The sequence below is a fragment of the Pan paniscus genome, chromosome 11 (genome assembly GCF_029289425.2).
Source record: "Pan paniscus chromosome 11, NHGRI_mPanPan1-v2.0_pri, whole genome shotgun sequence".
Lineage (NCBI taxonomy): Eukaryota > Metazoa > Chordata > Mammalia > Primates > Hominidae > Pan > Pan paniscus.
In genome coordinates, this window is record NC_073260.2 from 119,035,720 (window position 1) to 119,061,452 (window position 25,733).

Below are 25,733 nucleotides of genomic sequence, written 5' to 3' on the forward strand. Positions count from 1 at the left end.
CAGAAAATTTGATACCACATTATTTGCAAAAGGGTTTTTAGTTATAACAGTTCCATCAGGTGTCAATGTTCCCAATCATTCTTTTATTTAACACTATAGAGGGTTTTACACCCTGGGACAATGGACTATATTCATGATGAGTGAGTGGTAGGCTTAAAAGAGGAAGTGTTTTAGGGGAACCCCAAGAGCCTTGCCTGGCATGCACATTGTCAGGCTCGTCAATTTTGGGAACGAGTATTTGGGGAAGATGAGGATCTAGGAACTCACTTCCTAAAACTGCCTGTGCCCATACATCCCTTGAAAAGTCTTTGTAATCCCCAAATATCCCAGTTTGATGACCAACACTATAAGGAACAAATCTCTCCACAACTGAGAAATCCCTGATCTAGGTAAGGAGTAGGCAGGGTGCCTCCCCAGGAATGAGAGACAGTTCTCAGTTTGAGAGAATGGGCAGAAGGCCTGGCCCATTAATACAGCATTCAGATAGAGATCAATAAAAACAGAGGTGGTGATTTAGGGTTGCAGATATTCGAGTACATCAAGGCATCCTGAGAATGTACAGCCTTACATTAAGGGAACTCAGACAAACTTCAGTGTTCTAGAGTTCCTCCCAGCTGCTGCCTGGATGTAGGAAATGCAATAAAGATAGAAAACAGTTACATCTAGGCTAATGGCTTTCCTGGTGACTCATTGATGGTTGAGGTGTGAGGAGGTCACTGCCCCTGTAACAACTGAGGGTCTTTTAACCAAGTCTCTGGACACTTATTATATGCCGAGTACCATGCTCAGTTCTTTATGTTCATTATCTCTCTCAATGTTGACAACAATCCTGTGTGTTTGGTACTACTATTGTTCGTCTTCTACAAATAAGCAAAATGTGAGGTTATGAAAGGCAAAATAACCTGCCCAAGGATAAGGGCGAACACAATATTCATCCTCATGTCCAGTCCCTCTAGTTTGTCCTTCTTTGTACCAGATCATAAAGTCACACACTTTCTGCCAAGGTTAATGGTTTTTTGGGGCCAAAACCCACGGACCCTCTAGAAGACAGTACAGACCATCTGAGGTCCAATGCGTGGGAGGGGAAGAGGCCAGAGAAATATTGGCATCATTTATCTCGGAGCATTCAAGCCTGGAGACCATAAGCCAATGAACAAGCAAAATCTATTTTTTATAGTTGTTATATGTCTTTCCTCAAATCACCTTTTCTAGAACAAACAAGAGTGTGAAGATTCTCTTTATATTTAGATTTTCAATTGTGCTGGAGTGGAGAGATCCCTGAATCCAGAGGAATAGGGACAGCTATAGACTTCATGGGACTCTCTTGGGCTACCCACTTCCCTTCTCTGGATCTCAGCTACTTCATCTGCAATAAATAGGGCTTGCATTTGAGCAGTGTTTTCCAAACTTGTAACTTTTTATGATCCAAAGTAAGGAAAAAAAAATTTATACCATGACCCAACACACACACACACACACACATCCCTCAGAAATTAGTTTTACAGTACTCAGTCCTACTCTGTGATGTCGTCTGATCTACTCTGTCTATTCTCTTCTATTCATTATTTTTTAAAGGGCAGGAAACGTGCATCTGGTTGCTACTCACTAAATTGATATTTTAATCCACGAATGGGCGGCAAACCATGGTTTTAAAACCTCTGGATTGAGGGTATAAACTATTGAAAAAGAGTATCTTAATCAAGTCAGGGATGTTCCATGGGAGAATTGTGAATTAGGCAAAGCTTATTTTTCATACCCTCCCACATTTCAAGGACTAATTTTCCTGGCTTCCTCCAGTCCCATTTTATTCCTATAGGTCCTACCCCCTTTCACTTGTACTTCAGCTGCTTTGTACTCAGATGTCAAAAATTATTTCCAAGCAGACGCTTTCATTTTCTCTGAAATAGCTGTCTCCTTAAAAGCAGCCTGCTTGTTTTTGCTTGAGCTACCTTTAATGGGTTTCTGTCACTTGCAGATCCTCTGTTGGAGAGATGCTTCCATGGATTCTAGTCCTTGACACCACTCACCTTTGACTTTCAGAGTCAGGTACTTGTAGTCCCAGGCGACCCCATAGATGATTATGCATTGGTACTGTCCTTCGTCCCTCACTTGGACTTGAGGTATGTGGAACAAGGCCTTCCCTAGGGGCAGCTGCTCCTCCAGCAAAGTGGCTCTTTCACGGTGTGGGGATGTATCATTTTCCACCTTTTGCAAACTGGCTGTTATTGCTCCAAGGTTCACATGACTTCCAGTGTCAAAGTTGCATTCCAGCGTCACATTGCTGCCATGCTCTATTACGTACAGTTCCTTAGGGACTGTCACTGTGAATAAAGCTGAAAAGAAAACAAGATATTTTGTCATTGTCTGCCTTTACTTTACATTCCAGTTCTTACAAAGCGTAACCTGAGACCCATCTCACCCCCCTTTTCCAAAAGGCACCTGTCTTATCTGGACATTCCCGTGGCGAATGCTTTTTCTCCTTTGCCCCATCCATCTGGGCAAGAGTGGGATTCTTGACCCGCTGATCTGAGGTGGCTCTCTCCTCCAAACATTCCCTCCTGTGCAGCTGACTGCCCTTTGCTCCTGTCTGGGCACCCCAGCAAGAGCTTCTGGTGGACAGCACTGCTTGCTCTCAGAGGCCTCTCCCACCTCCAGTCCCTGACCCCCCAAGCCCTGCAGTCATTCCAGGTCATCTGTCATATAAGAACAAAATGCTTCCTTTCGACTTCCCTACCATCAAGGTCTGAGCTCATGTTACTTAAATACCTTCACCTCCTATTCCCCAGGTTTGTTTCCCTCAATCCATATTGATTAATCTATATATTTTTGTGCCAAGTATCACTCCTCTCACCAGTGATGGTAATAATAACTATTACTTGTTGAATTCTTACAATTGTCAGACACTCTGCTAACACATTGTCTCACTGAGTCTTCCCAGAAGCCAGCAAGGTAGGTAATAATATTCTATCCTTTTTTTCAGAAAACAAAAATGAGGCACAAAAAGATGAAGTAACTTGCCCAAGATTGCACAGCCAGAATCAGATCAGGTATTTCTAACCACCACATCATACAAGCCCACTGTAGATGCTTTCTATTTTCTGACAATAAAGGGAAAGGAAAAATGGAACTGATACTTAATGTATATCTAGTATGTTCTATGCCAGACACTGTGCTAGGTACTTTTAACTATATTGTTTAATACTGAAAACATGACCGTGAAACCTGTTTTGTCATTATGGTTATATAGTTGAGGAAACTGGCTCCAAGCAGTTCACTTCAGGACATATGTTAGTAAAGTTAAAATCCAGAGCCAGTCAGATGTTTGACTACAAAATCCGTAGTTTCCACTCAGAGTTTACCAAAATGTGAGGGAGACGCCACTAGAAGTATGTAAGATGATTTTAGATGAGGCAGAATCAAAGCCTAAAGGGAGTTAAATTATTCAGAGAGGAATTTATTCCCTTTTCCATTCTATTTTAATCCTTCAATTGTATATAATTTGCAACTAGACTTCCACACCTCTAACAATGGCTATTTTTCCTTTTAATCAAACAGGAAGCTTCTGGGTAGATAACAGTATCTGGGTAGGATTTGATAACACTGCTTTATTTTCACTGCATTTATTTTTCTTCCTATTCTCTATTTACCAGTGCAAATGATACTTGTTTTTCATCTACCACAGGGGTATGTGGTTTTATTTTTTTAAAGTTGAATTGATCTAAATAGTTCTATAAAAAAAGCATAAGGAGTGGCCAAACTAGTAAAGGTAGTGTTTACATCAATAAAGTGTGAAAAACGACAAAATTAGGCTGCTTCCATCATTAATGAATGGGTATTTATTATGATTGGGGTATAGGAAAATCTTGAAGTAGTTTCTGAATAATCACAGAAGATTAGATCAAATTATGTTCAGTAGAGCTTGCTTCATTCATTTATTCATTCATTCAATCAAATAATTCATTCAACAAATATTTGGGGGCTGCTTCTAAGCATTAACTATTCAAGAAGTTGTTTCAGTATAAAATGTGATACGGAAGAGCATAGGATATAGTGACAGGTGAGCCTGGGTTCAAATGCTGACTCGGGATTAGGAGTCCTTTGACTGTGAGTCCGTCCTTTAATCTTTATGAGCTTCAGCCTCTTTATCTATAAAATGAGGTTGAACTCTACCTCTCAGTATTGTGGTGGAGGCTGGACGAGGTGTTACATGTGAAGTGCCTAGATCTGGCAGGCAGTAGGCACTCAGCAAATGTTCGTTCCTTTCTTTCATACCATGTTTTAGTTCTTGGGAAAGTGGTAATTCATATGTGGAATGCATGGCCGATCTTTATCCTCCAGGATATTTTACTAACCAGGACAGTCCATTCTCTGATCAGATTTCACAGTATAAGTAACTTTTGGGTTTTCTGCTGCTTGAATGATTCCCACTGCAGATGTCCTCTGATTCAAGTTTTTCTTCCCACTATCCTGCAAATCTTTGAAGGCAAAGACCAGGCTGAGTTTGCTTTGATATATCCAGTACCTAGCACATAGCAAGTTCTAGTTAAGAGCTTGGCAAATAAATGACAGAAAGAGAGAGAGGGAGAAAGAAAGGATGACCCTGGTTATATATTCACCTCTGCTTTCCTTTCATCAAACTGCAACTTGCCTGTGATCACACAAATTGGCATTCTTAATTGCCACACAGCACACTTGATAGTGGTATGCACAAACTTGAGATTTATTTCAAATGACCGACATTTTTGGCTTGCCCCTATCCCTGTTTTAACCATGGCTAGAACATTAATGTGCCTTTCTACAGAGAGGAGTTCACGTGTGCCCAGCATTCTTTTGTGCAGGAGGGGCACAGGGGCAGGGCTATAAGGTGAGTGTACGTGTGTAAAACAATGCTAATCATATCTGTACTTGCTGTGCCAGGTTGCAAAGACCCTGGAATAATGCATGTAAAAAGAGATTTCCTGTATGATTCTTTTATTTAAATCCACTGCACACTTGGAATAGCTCTCACCTCAGAATCTCCATAATGGGACCCTCTTAAGGGCAGATCCCTTTATGATGGAAGCCGTCCTTAAATACTTGAGTTATTAAGTCCCTTATAACTTAATGCAGAGCCACCTGATACCAAATCCAATCTGTCCTTGAAGAATAATATTCAACTATTCATCAAATATGTAGTAATCATATGCCAAGTTCAGGAATTACCTACTGCTTTTACTCTTCTATAATACTTCTCTTGTTTAATTACATTTGATAAACAGGAAACAGGGAAGAAAATGGGGCTTACAAGGAAGGTTAGTTGCTGAGTCTGCGTAACAACAAGAATTAAATAGATGACTTTGGGTAGAGACTGTTGAATCTATTTAGCAAATTTATTTACTGCACTATGCTTTCTTGTCATGAGAAAGGGAACGCCTATAACTTCCTCTGGAACTCCCCTTAGCTTACAGCAGAACTCCCCTCTTTACTGCCTGGGCCTTTGATAAAAGTCCATTTTCTTCCTATTTTTCCTGTCTGCCTTGTAAGAATATGTGCCAGGAGTGATAGGCATAAAATATGCTACTTGTCAGACAGGTGACATTTTTCAGCTAATATTTACAAGAGAAAAGAGCAATTAGCAAACCTGAATCATATGTCTGAATAGCTCAGAATACCTAGAAGATTAATTGTTACTTGGTCTAATTTTGCCCCAAGTAAAGTTTCTAAGACATGCAAACTTTGAGCTTGATTACTCCATACAAAATAAGAGGTTTAGGCAATGCAATAGATTTTTGAAATCCTGAAACATTCTTGCTTATTGTAAGTTACAGAGGCAATCAAGACACTGATGCAAACAATTCTATGAAGAGGTTTTTTCTCAAGCCCAGCTGCAAATTAGATTCACTAAGCAGAGGGCCTCAATCTTGGCTAACATTGGAATCACCTGGGAGGCTTTTAAAACACACTAATGCCCAGGCACTACTTTGGATCTGTTAAAATTACATTATTTTGGAGATGAGGTCAGCATCATTAAAGATTTTCTTTTCCTGGGAGCTTCTAATGTGCAGACAGTATTGCGAACCATTAGTTACACAAAGTAACATTTGCACGTGCAAGCGTCTTTTACCACCTTGCCTTCAAAGTGTTGTCCTCAACTTCACCTGGAAGCTAGGTAGAAATGTAGAATTTCAAGTCTTCCCCAGACCTAGGGAATCAGGATCTGCATTTTAAGAAGGTCACGGTGATTTGCATGCACATTAATGTTTGAGAAGTAGAGTTATAACACTGGTCTGCATTTGGACTGTCGCTGGGAAGTAGCGTAATAGTTGATATTTCTTAAACACAGTAAGTCAGACACTGGGCTAGCCCATCATTTCATCTGATCCTCCCAGCAACTCTGCGAGGTAGATGTTGCTATCCACATTTTACAGATGGGGAAACTGAAGCTCAAAGAAGTGATGCAACTTGCCCAAGGTCAAAGAATGGTAGCTCATGGAACCGGAATTCAAATTCATCTCTGTGTCTTCAATGCACATTTATTTCTGTGCTACCAATGACTGCAGTTATGACTATATATCCACTGGCATATGTACACTACATCCATGAGTGAGTTTTTTTGTTTTTGTTTTTTTTTTTGCTGTACGCTAAGGAAAAGATGTTTTGTTTTCTACTTTACAGGCCACATGGTTATTAAATTAAGCTTCAACCTAGGATTGAACTCCTGAAGGTATTAGACAAAGGAGAAAACTGGAAGGTTTCCACAACTACAAAATTAAGCTGACAACACAGGCTTTCCATTCATGTGGGGCCCTTAACTAAACTAAAGGGCAAAAGACTTGGCAAAAGCATGAAAAATTCATGCATGCAGGTCCTTTTGCTAGATTAGAACGCCTAGCTTGATGCATTTCAAAAATTCTTGGGGGAACTTTGCATTTTATTGCAATGAGGCATCAATGGTAGTCAGCACCTGTCACATATTCAGGAAACACACAATGAATTATTTGCATTACCTCCCAAGATAGCTTCCTCTTGAAGCTAAGTTTATATTTTATCCCCCACATTTAACAACAGAAGTGTAAGTTTTTTCAGACTTGCCACGTAATGTACTTGAGAAGTAAGGGTGGGGTGGGGGGGTGCTTTACATAGCCACATTCTTCAGAAAACTCTGAAGTTCCTGGTTTAGGACAAAATCCTGCTCTAAGCACCTGACTCATGCTCTGCTCAGTGGAGGAGGACTGCATGGAGACATGTCTCCGCATAGAAATCCTCTCCCCAACCTGATTATTCTCCTTTGTTTATCTCAGCAGTCAGCAGGGTAGTTTTGGATCTAAAGATAGGCAAAGTGGAGTAACCTAGGCTGAGGTCTGTGCCCCAGAATGACCTCAGGCATCACCATGGTCATTGTGGCCCTCTGGTTTTCATCTACCTCTGGAGTACGAAGAGAGAAGAAAAACATCAATGAAAAAAGACTGGGGTGGCTCTTTCCTCTAAGACATGACAAGGTATAAAAAATATTTCTGGGTTATAAGATGTCCTTAGATTTTGAAATAAAAATGTAAGAAAAAAAACAAATATAAGTGTGATATTTGCAAAAGGATATACACATAAGTTAATGGAACAAAAAGTCCAGAAATAGACCCACATAAATATGACTAATTGATTTTGATGAAGATTCAAAGGCTATTGAATGGGGAAAGGATGGGTGTTTTTTAACAAATGGGACTGGAACAACTGAACATCTACATGTAAAACTAAAATGAGCTTAACCTATACATCACACCTTATATAAAAATTAAAATGGATTATAAACCTTACATATAGAATATACAACTACAAAATGTGTAGAAGAAAATATAGAAGACAATCTTTTACATCTTGGGTTATGTAAAGAGTTTTTGGATATGATACCAAAAGCATGATCCATAAAAGAAAACATTGATAAATCAAACTTCATCAAAATTAAAATCTTTGCTCTGCAAAAGACACAGTTAAGAAAATGAAAAGACAAGCTACAGACTTCAAAAGAATATTTGAAAATCAATATCTGATAAAGAACTTGTATCTAGAATAAAGAACTCTTAAGGTCGGGGCAGTGGCTCACACCTGTAATCCCAGAACTTTGGGAGGCCAAGGTGGGTGGGCCACTTGAGGTCAGAAGCTTGAGACAGCCTGGCCAACATAGTGAAACCCCGACTCTACTGAAAATACAAACATAAGCCAAGCATGGTGGTACATGCCTGTAATTCCAGCCACTCAAGAGGCTGAGGCTGGAGAATCACTTAAACTTGGGAGGCAGAGGCTGTAGTGAGCCACGACACTGAACTCCAGCCTGGGCGACTGATGGAGACCGCGTCTCAAAAAAATAGAGAATTTTTAAAACCTTACAATAAGAAAATAAACAATAATTAAACAATTGTTTAATTCCTTAGTATACAATTACAAAGGATGAAATGATTTGAATGTCACCAATGAAGATATACAATAAGTACATAAAAACTTAACTAAGGCCAGGTGCAGTGGCATATGCCTGTAATCCCAGCATTTTGGGAGGCTGAGGCAAGAAGATGGCTTGAGTCCAGGAGTTTGAGACTGGCCTGGGAAACACAAGGAGACCCTATCTCTACAAAATTAAAAAAAAAAAATTAGCCAGGCATGGTGGCATGGCCTGTAGTCCCAGTTACTACAGAGTCTGAAGTGGGAGAATCGCTTGAGCCTGAGAGGTCGAGGCTGCAGTGAGCTATGATTATACCACTGTATTCCAATCTGGGCAACAGAGTGATACCCTGTCTCAAAAAAAGAAAAAAATATGTGTGTGTATATATATATATTATATATATATATAATATATAAAATATGTATATTATATATAAGATTATATATAAAATAATATATAAATATATGTATACTTAATATCATTAGTCATTAGGAAAATGCAAGTTAGAACCACTTCTACACACCTATTAGAATGACTTAAGAAAAGAGCAGGGCGTGGTGGCTCATGCCTGTAATCCCAGCATTTTGGGAGGCCAAGGTGGGTGGATCACCTGAGGTCAGGAGTTCAAGACCAGCCTGGTCAATATGGCAAAACCCCGTCTCTATTAAAAATACAAAACAAAAGAAGGGCATGGTGGTGGGTGCCTGTAATCCCAGCTACTTGGGAGGCTGAGGCAGGAGAATAGCCTGAACCCGGGAGGCGGAGGTTGCAGTAAGCCAAGATCACGGCATTGCACTCTAGCCTGGGTGACAGAGCGAAACTCTGTCTCAAAAAAAAGAAAAAATAGAAAAGAATACCAGTGCTGGGAAGGATGAGGAACAATTAGAACTCTCATATACTTGCTGGTGGGAATGAAAAAATGGTACAGCCACTATGGAAAGGTTTGGCAGTTTCTCACAATAAACCATACACTTACCATGTGACCTAGCAATCCCACTTCTAGGTATTTATCCAAGTGAAATGAAAACCTAGGTTTGCCCAAAAAAACCTATATGCAAATATTTATAATAACTTTATTTGTAATCACCCAAAATGGGAAATACCCAAATGTGCCCCAATTGGGGAATTTATAAACAAAATATAGTATACATACACTAGAATATACTCAACAGCAAACAGGTATAAATTATTGATTCACACAACAATATGAATGAATTTCAAATGCTTTATGTTAAGTGAAAGAAGCCAGATACAAAAGGATATCTAATGAATGATCCCATTTATATGACATTCTGGAAAAGTCATTACTATAAGGACAGAAAATAGATCAGTAGGTGCCTGGACTTAAGACTTGGGTGAAGCTTTTTGTTTGTTTGTTTGTTTGGCAAGGGATGGAACTGTCCTGGATGTTCACTGTGGTGGTGGTAGTTATAGGACTATGCATTTGTTAAAATTCATAAGACTTTTTTAAAAAAAGAATAAATGTTATGGTATATAAATTTAAACATGCATATGTAAGTACATCCGTGTATATATCCTTTAAAAATGATATAAAATGTTTTACCCTAATTTTTCACTTCAAACTTTATTTTATAGGTAACACAGTAGAGCATCCAAAGAGCATACAAGTAAGGAAAGAGTTAATGATTAGTGATTTGTTTGAGTTTTATTCAGAGGCAACTTTCATCACAGTCTTTAGGAGGCACACATTTTTTTCAAGCATTAATCTAGCAGAAGAAAATGGAAATAATGTCTACCAACAGGGAACTGGTTAAATAAATTACAGCATGTCCAATAAAATATATAAATCTCCTTAAAAATGCAGGATGTCTATATTTGCTGATTTGGAAACTATAAAGAACATACATTTATTGAATGCTTACTAAAACTTCTTTTAGTCCTCTTCAGCAATTTCTTTCATGAAAAAATAAAGGGCAGGCTGAGAGTGATGGCTCACACCTGTGATCTCAGTGCTTTGGGAGGCTGGGGCAGGAGGATTGCTTGAGACGAGGCGTTTGAGGCCAGCCTGTGTAACATAGCAAGACCCCATCACTAAAAATATTTTAAAAATTAGCCAGACAGGGTGGTACATGCCTGTAGTCCTAGCTACTCAGGAGATTGAGGCAGGAGACTCACTTGAGCCTGGGAGTTGGAGGCTGCAGTGAGCTGTGGTTGGGCCACTGCACTCCAGCATGGATGACAGAGGAAGACCCTGTCTCTAAAAAGTTTTGTTTTAATTTAAAAAAGGTAAAAATAAAGGGCATATCGGATAGTGCTATGAAGAGTATTTGCAACGGAGGTTTTATTGGGCTAGGGTATGTGAAGCATTTCTGGGGAGCTGACAAAGTTCTTCTTAACCTGGGTGGTGGTTACAAAAGTAATCACCTTATAGTAATGTTAAGCTTTATAGTTGTTTCATGTGGTTTTCTCTGTGATATATTTTACAACAGAAAGCTTTAAATAAATTTTCAAAATATATTTAATTAAGTAAAATGAACATCTGTGAACCTACCACCTACCCTAAGAACTAGCACATTACTAATGATGTATATCTGCCTGCACCAGAGGTAATTGGCGTCCTGAATATCGGGCTTTTCAGTCTCTTCCTTACTTTTTTTTTTTTTTTTTTTGAGACGGAGTCTCACTCTGTCGCCCAGGCTAGAGTGCAGTGGCGTGATCTTGGCTCACCGCCACCTCCGACTCCCTGGTTCAAGCGATTCTCCTGCCTCAGCCTCCCGAGTAGCTGGGATTACAGGCTTGTGCCACAATGCCCAGCTAATTTTTGTATTTTTTGTAGAGACGAGGTTTCACCATGCGGGCCAGGATGGTCTCGGTCTCCTGACCTTGTGATCTGCCCACCTTGGCCTCCCAAAGTGCTGGGATTACAGGCGTGAGCCACCATGCCCGGCCTCTTCTTTACTTTTTAAGCTTTATCTTCTATATATAAGGTATGCTTAAGCAATATATTTATTTATGAAAAGGACATTGTGCTATGTGTTATCTTCTGGCCTTAATTTTTATTTATTTATTTTTTACTCAACATTATGCTCTAAGATTCATAGATGTAGTTACATGTTTTTGTAATTTATCTACATGCTATATAATAATAGATGTAGTCATATGTTTTTGTAATTAATTTATTCACATGCTATATATTATATATATAATATATATTCTGCAAATATACCATGATTTCTCTATCCATTCTGCAGTTGAAGTTCTTCTAGGCCTACTCCTGGAATCAAATTCTCCAGGGCATATGGATTGTTTTTATTTATTTGTAATGACTGAGAATACCGCCATAAGTGGTTTTTTTTTCTTTTTTTTTTTTTTAAATGGTATCTCACTCTGTCACCCAGGCTGGAATACAGTGGCATGATCTTAGCTCACTGCAAGCTCTGCCTTCTGGGTTCAAGCAATTTTTCTGCCTCAGCTGAGTCGCTTGGATCATAGGTGGCCGCCACCATGCCCGGCTAATATTTTTCTATTTTTAGTACAGAGGGGTTTCGCCATGTTGGCCAGGCTGGTCTCGAACTCCTGACCTGAGGTGATCCACCCGCCTCGGCCTCCCATAGGGCTGGGATTATAGGCGTGAGCCACTGTGCCCTGGCCAAGTGTTATTTTTAAAATTTAAAAATAGAAAAGAAATGTGCACTGATAGGGTACTAAGCATCACATTGATTTAATTCAGGTATCTTCTTTTCTTTTCAATGAAGCACGCAGGTCTGGGGCTGTAGAAGGAGCAAGGAAGAAAGTGTAATCTTCTGTCTGTCTGGACACCCTGATAGCTGTAGCTCTGTCTCAGGCACTGAGTGTTGCAGTCTGATTACTTTCATATTTTTATATGAGAAATTTCTTGTATTTTTAAATTATATTTTATTATACAAATAACACCTAATACATGCTTCTTGTAAAAAAAAAACCACCTGAATATACATAATAGATAAGACTATCCTTTTTACCCCCATCCCAGACCTCCTCCCCTCCCCAGAAGTAAACACTAATTATTTCTCAGATCCTTTAGTTTTTTTGTTGTTTTCTTTTGCAGGTACCCTCCTCTGAAATCAAAACTCTTTAATTAAAGAGACATGAAATGACAAGATTTTTTAAAAATCCCATGAGGAGAAGGCATTCTAATTTAGGTAGGTATTTAATATTTGTCTGAACTGATGTTATCTGCATAGTGGAAAGCAGAAGAGAATTCCAAATTCGTGAAGAAAGTGAGAAAGCGCTACATTTTTACTTTCCTTTCAGTTGATTCAGCAACATAATTCATTACACATATTTTTTGATTCTGTGAATATCCAGAATAAACATTCAATACGTATCCATATTCAGACTTCAGTGCAAAAACCTATTCCAAAGTTGGAAGATTTATGGGTTGTCTGCCATTTTTGATTACCATCATCATGGTAGCACAGTAAAGTAGAAAGGACATTAGCTTTGTTGAAATCTTGCCGGTGTCACCTAATAACTATGTAATCTTGGGGAAACTAAGTACCTTTTCTGAGTTCTAGTTCCCTCACCTGCAAAATGATCGTTGTGAAGATTAAATGAACTATACCATATGTAAATTGCCTAGCACAGTATCTGGCATTTAGTGAATCCTCAATAAATGTAAATGCTCTTCCTTTTGCCCCATTAGTATACCTAACTGGGAGCTAGTGCCTATCTTCATTGTCTTGTGCTGATTATCTTGGAAGAAAAGATCCTTCCTCTGTAGAAAGAGCCAATGAGGGATAAAAAATGTTGCCGCTTGTCACCCTAGCTCACTCCTTTCCTAAGAGAAAAGGCAAAAAACAAAGACAGAAAACCCAGGATCTCAGTGTTTTTAAGCTACAAACCCACAGAGGTTACACATTCCCCAAGTTTTCTCCTGAAGCCCCCAGTCCGGCCACAGGATGGGGAACAGTGTTTTTTGGCCCTCATTTCCCTTATCACTCTATGGAAACTTGAAGCTGTTTTGTAGCATGGAAGTTATTGCCCCTTTTGCTTGTCTCTAAAATGCCAGCCAGGCAGGGTTCCTTGCAAAGAAAACATGAAAAGTTCCTTTAGCTGGCCCTGCAGGCAGGAGCAGAGGAGAAGTAAGCAGAATATCTCAGGGTCTTCCTTTGAGGAGGGCCCCAAGTGCATGTCTCTAGTGCCAGACCAGGCTGGGCAGCTCAAGTGAGTGAGAGGAATGTGACTGGGTGAAGAGTGATCTGGAACCAGCTAGTAGGGAGGAGAAAGCTCTTTGAAAGGTTATCAAGTGCCAAGGGAGTCATTATTTCTCAATCATGAGCAGAAAGATGATTTCCCATGGGGCTGGGGCTATTGTCTTGAGGACTTAATCCTCTGTCCACACCTCTGTCTTACTCTCTTACCTCCTGGTGTTCATCCAAAATAGTGCACTCATGGTTCTAACTACACCCTCGAATGGTCTGAACTACCTTCCCCAGGAGAACAACCAACTGTGAAACTGCTTTTCTTTCTGCTCACCCTCATCCTCCAATAGAAGTCCTTTCTTCAAGTCCAAAGGGATAGCCTTAAGGTTCATTGTTCATTTGGGTTTTAGGAAGACTCAGTAAACCACATTAAGGTATGAATGACCAACAGCTGCTATTGTTGCTTTTCAAAAGAGAAACTCACAGAAACAACTAATAATATGCAGAATGTCTTCAATACATTATCTTTAGAGTAACGGTGTTCCCTGGCCATTGTCTCCTTACTCTCCCTGCCAGAAAGGAAGGGGACAGCTGCTTGGCATCTCACCTTTAAGGGAACTCAACACCTGCCCTCTTGTATCAGTTTAGATTTACATGGTCTGAGTGATCCTGTCTTCTTGTCATTACCCTCACTGGATAGTGGGAATAGATGGAGCAATATTCTCAGTCCCCGTTTCTGTCAGATAGGGACATTGGCATGTATAAGCCACCATGGGGACTCTTTTTTTTTTTTTTGTGGTGCTTGGAATAGCCCAGAAATCATACGTCCTCTCAAAGAAAGCCCTCAGCCTGAGGGCCACATTCTCATTTTTGGCTTTGGCTAGGAACCACCACCTGCTCTTCTTTCTTAAGCCTCTCCCTTTGTCCTTTCTTACCTGCTATCTGGTGAAGCTGCAATTCCAGGCTCAACATTAGCAGGAGGAAGATCATGTTCTGTATTTGATCTGAAATAGACAATTGAAAGTCTCAGGGCCTTGTGAAACTTTGCTGGGTCTTTGGTTCTTTGTTCACTTTTGAAAACAGGGGAATAACAAATCATTTGGGGAAGGTGACAGACCATGGTAGAGTGGAGCTGGGAGGAGAAGTTATAGGTTGATTTCCTGGAGAAGAGAAGATATAAATTAAGTGTAAACAAGACACTCTTTATAAATCCAAATGAGAAGTTCTTCTTCCTTTTCTAATGGCCGTTTCTGAATATGAACCAGTCCTTGTGAACCACACATATTGGCAGTTACCTGCACGTCTCAGGAAGCTTTCCATAGCTTTTTTCAATAGCTGGCCCTTGAACGCCAACTTTGTTTGTCAAATGAATAATGGACACCATCTTCTTTACCTGGACTGGATGTTTGGGAGTCTGACACTTGAAAATAAGACTCCATAGAACAGAGCTACATTCTCAATAAATACTTGCTAGTTGACTGAGCAAAGTAGTCAAGTGCTTTTGAGTGCTGGAATTGAGTTTGCCCCTCTCTTGAACTACCTCTTACTAAGAGGTTTAGACAGGGAGAGTAGGGAACTGGCTCTGATGAGGGTGGGGGCTGCGAATGCCCCACCTTTGTCCTGCTGTACCTCCCATGCTTTCTTCTTTACTCTGAAGCTTTCTTTATCCATGGACTTCTTATGGTTGAGGAAAGGGACAGAGCACACAGCTAATCTGATAATGGTCTGAAACTGAGGAGGCTTTCCAACTTTTATCAGCCATGGAATCATTTCTTCAGGGGAAATCTGTTGGAGCCATACATCTAAATCAGGCAACAGCAGAGCTGCTCTGAGTGTGATGAAAAGCAGTGGAGGGTTTGGGTCAGGAGAATGATAGAACCTCATTTACATCATTAAGAGACAACTAAGCTTTGGTGTAGGCAATAGACTATTGCTGAGAGGGAGAGGTTGCTGGCAAGATTACAAGCAGTGAGATCAGTTAGGAATGTGTTTGCAGAAATGCTGATAGCTTAGAGTAGAGGGGCTAGTAGGGGTGAGAAGTGGTCTGTTGGCGAGTTTATATATTTTTTCTTTGTTTTAAAATTTTATTTTAAAAATTTCAACAGCTTTATTAAAGTATAATTGATATACGAAAGAGGGTTATATATGTCTAAGTGTGTATATATATTTAAAACACAAACTTTTTTTAAGTGCACGACTCTGTGGTTTTTAGTATGTTCACGGAGTTGTGCAACAAACACTTATCCAATTTTAGAACATTTTCATTACCCTGAAAAGGAACCCCTTACCCATTAGCAGAAACTTCCTATTTCCCCTTCCCTTTCCCTATGGCCCTTGGCAACCACTAATCTAGTTTCTGTCTCTATCAATTGCTTATTCTGGATATTTCATAAAAATGGAATCAAGCAATATGTGGACTTTCGTGGCTGGCTTTTTTCACTGAACATAATGTTGTCAAGGTTCATCTGTATTGTAGCATATATCAGCACTGCATTCCTTTTTGTGACTAAATAATATTCCATTGTATGATATACCACATTTTGCTTACCCATTCATCAGTTGATGGTCATTTGGATTGTTTCTGCTTGTTGGCTATTATGAATAATGTTCCTATGAAAACTCATATACAAGTCTTTGTCTGTGTATACTTTTAATTATCTCGGGTACATATGTAGGAGTAGAATTGCTGAATTAAATGGTAACTCTATATTTAACTTTTTGAGGAATTGCCAAACTATTTATCAAATATATGATTTGGAAATATTTTTTCCCATTCTGCACATTGTCTTTTCAGTTTCTTGATAGAATCCTGTGAAGGATAAATGTTTTAATTTAATTTTGATTTTATTTAATTTTGAAACACAAATTGATTTTAAGTAAAAAAATCCAATTTATCTACTTTTTTCTTTTATTGTTTGTGCTTTAGGTGTAATACCTAAGAAACCATTGCCTAGTCAAGCTCACAAAGATTTACATCTGTATTTTCTGCTAAGATAAATATAAATGGAGCAATTGTATAGGGACAACTGGATGTCCACATGCAAAAGAACAAATTTGGAGCCTTACCTCATACCATATACAAAAATTAAACAAAATGGATCAAGAACCTAAATATAAGAACTTTAGTTCCAAATTTGTTCTACTGATTGTGGGCATTCAGTTGTGCCTGTACAATTTGTTGAGGAAATTATTCTTTCCCTATTGAACTGTCTTGGCACCCTTGCAAAACATCAATTGATCATATATATAAGGATGTATTTCTGGACTCTCGATTCTGTTTTATTGAACTATATGTCTATCCTATGTCAGTACCACACAGTGTTGATTACTGTAGCTTTGTAGTAAGTTTTGAAACTGGAAAGTGTGAGTCCTCCAACTTTGTTAGTCTTTTTCAAGATTTTTTTTTAGGGGGCTATTCGGGCTTCCTTACATTTTCAAATGAATTTTAGGGTCAACTTGCTCATTTCTGCAGACAAAGGAAGCTGGAATTTTGGTAGGGATTGCATTGAATCCATAGATCAATTTGGGGAATACAGCCAGCTGAATAATATTTAGTCTTCCAATTCATGAATACAGCATGTCTTTCCTTTATTTAGGCCTTCTATAGTTTGAAAAAAGACCTGAAGGGAACTGCTGACAGGCTAGATATATAGTTTGAGAAAAATAGGGAAATCTGGGAAAATTCCTAAGTTTGGGGCTTGAGTCACTAAGGCAATGGAGATGCTGTTTATTAAAATGGAGAAGGCTGAGGGAGAAGCAAATTAAGGAAGGGGAAAAAGAGTTACGTTTGTTGTAGATTTGGTTTGAAATGCCTATTAGATATCCAAGTGGAGGTGTTTAGTAGGCAGTTGGGGTAGAGATGTAAATTTAGGAGTCATCAATGCAGAAGTGTTAAAGATTTAACGTCATGGATATCTGCATTACATCACCTACAGAAAGATAGGAAAGAGAGTGCCCAAGGACTGAGACATGGGGTATTCCAACATTTATAGATCTTTGTGAAGAGCGGTCACCAGCAGAGAAGATTGAAAGGAAGGGTACAAAGGCAAATGGCAGTGTGTATTATCCATGCATTTTATTTTCTGTATTCTGATGCTTTGACACTTGGGGCCTTGCTGACCCTGAAGGGACTGCCGCTCCCAGGGTTAGCCAATTCTAACCTCTAAGAGAGAGTAAACCACTTGCCCATGAGCACAACTTTCAAATGCAAACCAACCCATTTCAGAGCCCATACCCACAACTGCCTCATTTATTGGGGGCTTTCACATTCCCAACACTATGCAACTGCCCTAATCACCCCAGGGCCAAGTACCAGAAGACTAGGGACAGCCCCTATGCCCCAGAGCCTGCTGAAATTATTTATATCAGCTAATCCTAAATCCACTCACCCTGCTTCACCCATTTCTTCCTGTTGAAACCACAATAAAGATCTTGCGCACCCCCCACCCGCCTCCTGGCTGACCCTGGTGCTTCCCCATGTGGCCCTTTGTGGCATGGTGTGCCCCCTTCTCTTGGGATCTGTGAGTACAACATACTTTTTTCAATGACAGTCATTTCCTGATATATTGGCCTCACCATACCTAAATAATAATAAAACCTATATTTTAAAACACAGTGCTACAAAGGAGTGATCAGTAGAGCCAAATACTCTTGAGAGTTGCATTTAGCAGTATGGAGGTCATGGATGATCCTGACAAGCACAGTATCAGTGAGTTTTGTACAGATGAAAGCTTGAATAGGTTCAAAAGAGAATGGGTAAAGATGTGGCAACAAATATAGGCAACTCTCTCAAGAAGAGTGCTATAAAAAGGAGAAGAGAAATGAGTCAGTAGCTAGAGGGAAATGTAAGGTCCTCAGTGAGCTGTATTCTTGTTTTTATTTTAGAAAGGGAGATCTTACAGCAGGTAACAACTGGGAACAGAATTAAGTGCTTTCCACAGGGAAATGCTCATGGCATACCTTAGCTTGACCAGAAGATAGCCTTCCTTATTCAGATGCATATATATCCAAGAAAGGTATCATCTTAAGCTGCACCAACAGGCCTGGCACTTGCCAGCACTCTTATTTTTAGAGCATGAAAGGACAGCATGTAACATAGCTCTAGCAACAGAAAAGATTCCTGGATCACCTGCCACTGACTTTAACTTCCCCTTCTTCCTTGCCCTTCCACGGGGACTTTCCTGGCACACTGTCTCCTTGAGCAAACCGAGGAACAGACACTGCTGTAAAGATACTTTCCAACCAGCAGCTTCCTTTCCTACTAATCCTCCTCTAGGGAAAATGTGGTTTATGCAATGAGTAAGAGCTCAGGCTCTAAAATCAGACACATCTGGGTTTAATCCTGGTTTTACAAATTGTAAGCCTCGAACACCTTGGACAAATTTTGAAAAGTCTTTGTGCCTTGTTTTCCTATTATGCTAATAGTAGCAACACCCACCTTAAGCTAGAATCTTAGACCTCTGCATTTCTCATCTTGCAAATATGGCCCATCCCCTAGTCCTGTTAATTCTCCCTCCTGGATACTTTTTGCATGGTGGCTCTCCTTTCTTCCACCCCACTGCCATCACCTTAATTCAGCTTCTTATCATTTCTTCTTATACCATAGCAGAGCCTTCTCACTGCTATTTTTACCTTCTAGTCTTGCCTTCCTCTGCTCCATCCTCCACTTATTGAGGTGAAGGACAAGAACCTTGGAGTCATCTTGAGTCCTTTCTTTTCTCACTCTACATCTGATTCATTAACCAACCCTATTGGCCATTCCTTCAAATATATCCAGAATCTGACCATTTCTCACCACCTCCACTGCTTCCATATCAGTCAGAGTCATTGTCATTTCTCATGGTGATTTCTGCATTAGTCTGACAACTGGATTCTATGATTCCAGTTTTGCCTTCCTGCAGTTGATTCTGCAGCCAGAGTGGTTTTTAAAAAATAAAAGTCAAACCATATTTGCTTAAAACCTTCCGATGGCTCAACATTTCACTCAGTGTAAAACCCAGTTTTTTCGACAGCCAAGACAAGAGGGCCCTCTGTCCTGGACCCCATGCTTTACAGGACCCCACTGTGCCCACCCTTCTCCCTGAGGGTAAGGTGTTCGCAGGGCTGAGAGATGTTATCTGGAGCTTTTGACCTACCAACCGCCATCCATTGCAGTCTGTCTTTGAAACACTGGAATTCCTAGCCTGAATGGCCTTAAGCCTGCTTCCAGGCCTGTGTGGCCTCTTCCACAGATCCATTCCCTAAGGGAAGACCTTGCTGCCAGTGTACATGTCCCTCTACCCGGACACTTTCATTGTTTTTTCTCCTGAGACTGTCTTATGTAAAATTGCAAGAGCACTCCAACCCTACCCCAGCATTCCCAACAATCCTTAGTCATCTTTTCTCCCCCAAAGCAGTCATTACCATTTAACATACCATATAGGTCTCTTTCTGTTGCCCAGGCTGGAGTCAGTGGCACAATCATAGCTCACAGTGATGGCAGCAGCTGCCCGTTTAGAGCAGCTGCAGCAGTGGAGGTGTGGCCAGGGAGGCCAAGAACAGGTGGGAGTCCCGCCCCGTACTGAGTTGGCGGGGTGGGAACCGCATGCTCCCAGGCACCCCTGTAGCTGCCCAGCAGTGGCTCTGGACCCAGGCATCTCTGTACTCTCAGGGGCCCAGGAAGTCCCCTGCTCCCACAAGGTTGAAAGTGCCTGCTCCCACTCCCTGGCCTCTTCCCACTCCTGGCACCTGCTACTGGGTGAGGCAAAGTTGTGGCCAAGCCTAGGTGCTGTCACAACCCGGCCAGGCATGTGGGTGCTCAGGGTGGTACTCACACACTAGCCCCCTGCTGCCTCGAGCTCTTCCAGATGTTGGGTGCTGACAAGCACAGAGGGAGGCTGAGCAGGGGCTGAGGGTGGCTCAGGGCAGGCCTGCAGGCACCCCTCGGCACGAACAGCCTGGGCATCATGGACAGCATGTTGATGGCAAGAGGGAGACAGGTTCCTTGGTGGAAAGGGGTTAGGTCCCTGGTGAAACCCAACCTTCAAGACAGGGATGGCCCAAAGCCTGGGAGCCAGGCTGCCAATTGTGGGTGGAGTCCACAGCCTGGGGTAAGAACTTACAGTGCTTTTTCTGGGCCCTTCCATGGCTGCCCATGGGCCAATCAGCACACTCTTCCTCCCTTCTGAGCCTGTAAAAACCCTGGACTCGACCGGGCTCAGTGGCTCATGCCTGTAATCCCAGCACTTGGGAGGCCGAGGCAGGAAAATCACGAGGTCAGGAGTTTGAGACCAGCCTGGCCCACATGGCGAAACCCCGTCTCTACTAAAAATACAAAAAATTAGCAGGATGTAGTGGTGGGCGTCTGTAATACCAGCTACTCGGGAGGCTGAAGCAGGAGAATCGCTTGAACCCGGGAGGCAGAGGTTGCAGTGAGCCGAGATTGCGCCACTGCACTCCAGCCCTGGTGACAGAGTGAGACTCCGTCTCAAACAAACAAACAAACAAAACCCTGGACTCAGCCCGACTTGAACAGACATTGGGACTACCAGCTGGGGGAAGGAGTTGCTCACTTCAGATCTCCTCTTTCTTTCTTTTTTTTCTTTTCTTTTTTTTTTTTTTGAGATGGAGTCTTGCTCTCTCACCCAGGCTGGAGTGCAGTGGTGTGATCTTGGCTCACTGCATCCTTCGCCTCCTGGGTTCAAGTGATTCTCCTGCCTCAGCCTCCTGAGTGACTGGGATAACAGGCGTGCACAACTGCACCTGGCTAATTTTTCATATTTTTAGTAGAGATGGAGTTTCACCATCTTGGCCAAGCTGGTCTCGAACTCTGACCTCGTGATCCACCCGCCTCGGCCTCCCAAAGTACTGGGATTACAGGCGTGAGCCACTGTGCCTGGCTTGGGTCTCCTCAACTCTCTGGGATGACCTGCCTGTGGTAAGGAGCTATCCATGTGGGTCTCCTCTCTGCTGAGAGTTGAACACTCATTTCCTGCCTATGGAAAAGTGCTACCCACTTTGGGTCTCCTGAAAGCTGTTCTGTCACTCAACGAAGCTCCTCTCCGCCTTGCTCACCCTCCAGTTGTCCACATACCTCATTTTTTCTGGACAAGGGACAAGAATTCAGGACCTGCCGAATGGTGGACTGAAAGAGCTGTAACAGAAACACTTATGTAGCTGAATGAGCATTGTGCTGACTTTTCTCCAGGAGACAAAAACGAACATGTTCAAACAACCATGCCACCTCTTTAGTCTCCCCTTTTAAAATTCACTTGTGTTTTCTAAATATGTTTATTGATGTCTGTTCCTATGTGGCTATCCATTTTCATCTTAATGGTATTGGGCGGAGTTAGCAACTAGAAATCAACAAGTTCTCTAATATCTGGGTCTCTTGACCAAACCACAGGTAGTGAACAGAAATGCTTGTGGGAACTTGGACAAGGTATGTGAAAAATACTTTGCAAGTGGTAAACATTCTTCACATTCATCGGCATTATCACTTATAAGGGTGGTAATCTTTGGTCTAAAAATCCCATGAATTCCTATATGACCACTCCTCTCACTAACTTCACTAAGATCTTGCCTGGTAAAAGTCTACCCATTTTTTAAGACTCACTCAGGGCTACCTCCTTCATAAATCCTCCCCTGAGCTTCCCAAGCAAATGTCTGCAGAATGATTGCGCCTCTCAGGATATTTCTTGTCTGCCTTGTATTTATCAGTTCATACTCAATTTTGATCTTATTTTGTCTTTTTTTTTTTTTTTTTTTTTCTTTAGAGACTAGGTCTCACTCATTGCCTAGCCTGGAGTGTAGTGGCTATTCACAGGTGTGATCATAGAGCACTGCAGCCTCGAATTCCTGGCCTGGAGCAAACTCTGGCTTCAAGTGATCCTCCTGCCCCAGCCTCCCAAGTAGCTGGGACTATAGTTGTGGGCTACCTTGCCCAGCTTATTCTGCTTATTTCTACATAAGAAGTATCAATTTACTCAATTGCATTAGGAAGTTGTATCTTTCCAGAGAAATCAAGGAAACATCTGTAAATTCTGAGGATAAGTTCGTAAACAGAAAATGAGGAAATTTTTTTCAAGCAAAATTTGCAAGAGGATCAGAAATGATGGTAGGTTCTAGCAGTTTCACTTCTTGGTTGCTATAGGCCTAGTTTCTTGCCATTTCTACTGTCTGTGGAGATCTATTTCCAAATTGATAGATGAAATACAAATAATTGTGGTGCTGAAGCTTTAATTATCTCTTTCTTTTATTCAAAACATTTACTTGGTATTTACTATGTGCCAAGCTCTAGTATACAAGGGTAAATAAGACACAGCCAGTGCTTTTATGGAATTCTCTGGTCTGTGCAATAAGTGAGGCATAGACATTCTATGGAAGTATCTCAAGAATCCTAGCAAATCATTCCTTTGTGTAACAATAACCAGCCTAAAGGATCATGTTTGTAAAATACTTCATTCTTTGTTAAATACTGCCAGTCTTATCCCATTTGCCTCTTCCCTCTCCCAGTGTCTAGTAGAGCCCGGCTATCCATGAAGACCTAGATAAATGCATACCCAATTGATCTGAAATACCTGAACTAACCACTGTTTTGAAGCCAAGTGTCTAAGACACTAATTGTAATTAGCAATGTCTGAACATAATCTGAATTTGAATGCCTTTGGGCAAGTTATACAGAGTTTGCCCCAGGTCCTACCATTTTCCATTGTATCAGACCTAGCTGGATTCACTTATTTTTGTTGCCTGACAAACCCAATAGGTATTTGAGTTTTGGGGGGATCTTAGAGCCAGTACTCTGCTGTCATAGGTATATGAGTAATTATTTGATCTCTAAACCATCTGTGGCATAGATAGACTACCAGTAGCCTTAAGATGCTATTCTACTCAATTTAATAGAGCATTTAAGTTCAAATTAAATCTCAATTTTTTAAGCAATAAACAGTGAGTTCCCACTTTTTATAAGCCTTTATATTAGAAAGTTGCGAGAATTCATAGAATAATTTATCATTGGAGAATTCATAGAGGGTTTCCTCTAAGAAAGGGCCCTTGCCCTTAAAGACATTGTACCATAATTGGAAGGTTAAAACTCTCACACATGAAAAATAGTAAAACTGATGTAAAACAAGTGATAAAATTGCAAAAGCCCTAGAAGTTGACTAAAGGAAGGGAGACTTCCCAGAGGGGTAGGATTTGAACTGGGCCTTTGAAGCACTGGTAGGATTTGGGGTTGAAGCTATTCTAAAGGGCAGTGCATAGCTGACTCAGAAGCAGTCTCAGAGGTGCAAATGCACAGGCGTGTTGAGGGGACAATGAACAGAGTAACTTGGCTGGACACTTAGGTTGAGAATGTCAAGAGCTTAATGCCAGGCAGAGCTGCCAATCGGGAAATAGTGGCAGTCACTCAAAAACTAAGTGACAATACCAAAGGAGTATCTGAAAAAGATTACATCTAATTTTTTTTTTGAGTATAGAATTGAGGGTGGGTGGAATTGGTAGACAGCCTCTCAATTAGGGGGTCACTGTATTCATCTAGATGTTTGGTAACAAGGCCCTAACTTCAGGTCAGAAAAAGGAAGCAAGGAAGAGGAAGAAGAAACATATAAGACAATTGACAAAACAATTGACTGCTGATCAGCCATGCACAAGAGACAAAGAGAAAAGCAACAAGATTGACTGTGGTTTTAAGACCAGACTGGCAAGACAATATTGGAGCCATGGGGGAGGAAGGGGTGGCAGGGAGAAATAGAAGATCGGGAGCTGATTTTAGAGGGGAGACAGTAAGTTTGGTTTTAGTCTGGGCAAGGCATAAGCATTCCAAAAAATTATAGGTCCAGAGTTTGGGACAAAATTTAGGGCTAAAGATAAGGAAGTTATTTCTAATATGGAAATGTTAGTTAATATTGAGGAATGAATGAACCATCTGATGGGGAGAATATAAAAGAAAGATTATAAAGAAAAGATCTGAACTCAGGAACGTCCCAAAATTTGGAGAGCAGGAACAGAGGACTAGTGAAAAAGGCAGAGACAAGGTGGTCAGAAGAGCATCAGAAGCTCCCCCAGGGCAGTACTTCTGAGGCAATGGAGGAAAATCCCTCAAAGCAGGGGCAGTTCGTCATAGGGAGCCGTGAAGACTAACAACTGGAAGTCAGCCCACAGGTGTGTTAGAGACAGCTGGAAGGCATCAGAGGTGACTGGGGCTAGATAACCTTTCAGATGCTCTTGTCTGTCCTGGAATTCTGTGAGTTGATTTGAAGGTTATCGAGCCCAGCTACAGTGGAGCAGGGTGTGGCATGAGGAGGTGATACTACAGTTGCCCCTTTACAGAGTAACCCAAGTATGCAACAATTAAGACATATGACATATTTGGACTTAGCATGTGGAATTAAAATGACACAGAAGAATCTATTGGTTGCTGTCCAATGTATTGTAAAGCAAATAAACTCTGAAGCATGACCCATAATACTGTCTCTACCATCTCCTTTTTCAAATCAACCTCAAACTTCCCCCTGTCCATTACACAAACGTTTCATTTCTGGTGATTCTCCTGACATTTCATCAAATGAATCCATTCAACAATTCGGCAAGCACCCAATAAGCACCTATGTGTATTGCCAGGTACTGCACTAGGAACTTGGGACTCAGAGAACCTTAAAGGTGTGCTTCTTGCCTGTGAGGAGCTCCAGTTCAATGGAAAAGCTCACCAACAGGAGAAATCTGAGGAGAAGACACCCTGAAGCAGCAGACAACAAAGAGCCTGATGATGGGGAGACCTCAAATAATGAAGGCAAATAGATCAGGTTCCAGTGGCAAGAGCAGCAGGAGCAGGATTGTTCATCCACTCACAGAATGTTAGGCTTGGAAAGGAGCTTGGAGGACATCCAGGCCAACTCCATATTTGACCCTGATACAACTGTCTCATTACTGCTCACACTGAATATTTTTACTCTGCATTTTGTCAATTTAGGTCTCTCATTCCCTGCCCCTCAGAGCCATAGTATTTTTGGGTTAAAAGTCCTGATTAGTTGGTAATCTCACTCAGGCTTAGCCTCTCCACCTCCATCCCCTCCACATGAACCCATTGCCTTTGCTCTTCTACTCCGTGCATCCAGGCGGTGAGCAATCAATAGCAATTATTTCAGTTCTGTTTAATTTTTCTACCTTTTCACTGATCATTTTATATGGAAAAAATAAGCCTT

At 41.0% G+C, this 25,733-nt stretch overlaps 1 protein-coding gene across 3 annotated transcripts in view; it reads right to left on the reverse strand.

Annotated features, from left to right (window-relative positions):
* The window catches only part of PDCD1LG2 (programmed cell death 1 ligand 2), a 77,842-nt gene that overhangs the window by 34,652 nt on the left and 17,457 nt on the right, over positions 1-25,733 (reverse strand). For all 3 annotated transcript variants that reach the window (XM_034967103.3, XM_034967104.3, XM_034967105.3), the window contains exons 2-3: positions 14,490-14,558; positions 2,028-2,333 (exon numbers count right to left, since the gene is read on the reverse strand). In XM_034967103.3, coding sequence (XP_034822994.1) covers positions 2,028-2,333; positions 14,490-14,558 — 375 coding nt within the window. The remainder of the gene's footprint in view (positions 1-2,027; positions 2,334-14,489; positions 14,559-25,733) is intronic.